Here is a 1,670-nt window from a genome sequence, read left to right on the forward strand (position 1 = left end):
TTCTTCCTCTCCCACTCCCCCTGCTTGTGTTCCCTCTCTCGCTGGCTGTCTCTATCTCTGTCAAATAAATACATAAAATCTTTAAAAAAAAAAAAAATAAATAAATAAATAAATAAAAATAAAAAAGGGCCACCACTGCCTTAAAGAGTGTCAGTGCTGCAAAAGGCAGAGAAAGGATGGCTGTGGCAAGGAGCCGTGCAACAGTGGTGGACACGTGAAGGATGGCTGGGAGACGCGGTGAAGGCTGACAGGAACCAGCGGCCAAAGTGGGACCCTGAGGCAGAGGAGACGGGAGACTTGCTCCCGCCCAGATTTACTCACGGAGACGTCTCTCTTGGGCAAGCCCCAGGAGACTCGGAGAAACAGCCCTGTGTGAAGGGAGGGAGGGTACACACAGAAGCCACGAGGGTGAGTCAGGGCAAGAGGACGCAAGTGTTCAGGGCAGCGTTCTGCTCTTGCAAGTTTTCTGTAAATATGGGATTATTTCCAAATAAAGCTAAAAATACGAAAAATAAAAATGATGAACTATGGCAACCTGCCTTGCTGTGGACTGATTCCCAGAGGTGACATGTGGAGTTGGGTCCAGCCACGGGCCCGCAGGGCACCCGAGTCCACCTGCATGAGAAGCCCCTCCCTCTGTGGTGCGTCTGTGGCAGGAAGCGGGGGCCACACCTGGGGACGGGGCTTCCACGGGAGGACGTCAAATTCATAAGCAAGCACAGATCACATCTGAAAGCCACCAGTCCTGCTGGGTGCATGTGGGACAGCGACTCCCCCCCACCCCACAGCCGACAAACAAGCTGCCATTCCTTCTCGGAAAGGAAGGAAGCCAGTCCTCGGCTTCTCCTCACCTCGTGCTTGATCCTGGAATCCGGGGCTCTTGCACACCAGCGTCATGGCTCTCACATTCATAATCCCTTGTCTGGGACATTGCAGTCTTTTCCTGAGGACCCAGGTGGACAGAAGTCAGCGGGTCCTCGCGACTCCCCGTCCAGTGTCAGTCAGGAAGACACCACCCTGTGAGAGAGCAGACATCTCTAAGCATATACATTCGGAAAACATCTTAGTACGGCCCTGTGCACTGGTGAGAACAAGGAACGCCCAGGCTCGAGCACAGTTTCTGTGCTCCCTGTGCCCGGCCCCTGAGCCCTGGCCCATGGACAGCACGCACGCCTCTCACCAGTTAGCCCAGGGCGAGCGGCCCACCACCTCTCACACACAGTGTCCTCAGCTCTCTAACCAGGCGCTACTGCCGCAACGGCACAAAGCACGCGGTGGGGCCCAGATGTGACACGTTCACAGATAACCGACACAGGCATAGGCTCACCTGATCTTGGACAAAGAGTGGACTTTTTTTTTTTTTTTAAGATTTTATTTATTTATTTGACAGAGATAGAGACAGTCAGCAAGAGAGGGAACACAGGCAGGGGGAGTGGGAGAGGGAGAAGCAGGCTCCCAGCAGAGCAGGGAGCCCGATGTGGGGCTCAATCCCAGGACCCGGGGATCACGCCCTGAGCCGAAGGCAGACGCCTAACGACTGAGCCACCCAGGCACCCCGAGAGTGAACTTTTCAAGCACGGTGTCGTGCTGACTAGATGTACTCATGGGAAGCAATGGCCCCTGACCCCTGCCTCAGCCAGCCCACAGAACTTTGCTTTAGATGAACAAAG

The 1,670-nt window shown here is 54.5% G+C and overlaps 1 protein-coding gene across 1 annotated transcript in view; it reads right to left on the reverse strand.

Annotated features, from left to right (window-relative positions):
* The window catches only part of ARHGAP39 (Rho GTPase activating protein 39), a 55,284-nt gene extending 54,267 nt beyond the window's left edge, over nt 1-1,017 (reverse strand). The window contains exon 1 of the mRNA XM_034668545.1: nt 852-1,017. Within this exon, the coding sequence (XP_034524436.1) occupies nt 852-931 (80 nt within the window). The 5' untranslated portion in view covers nt 932-1,017. The remainder of the gene's footprint in view (nt 1-851) is intronic.
* Nucleotides 1,018-1,670: the final 653 nt, after the last annotated feature.

The sequence above is a fragment of the Ailuropoda melanoleuca genome, chromosome 9, assembly GCF_002007445.2.
Source record: "Ailuropoda melanoleuca isolate Jingjing chromosome 9, ASM200744v2, whole genome shotgun sequence".
Classification (NCBI taxonomy): Eukaryota; Metazoa; Chordata; class Mammalia; order Carnivora; family Ursidae; genus Ailuropoda; species Ailuropoda melanoleuca.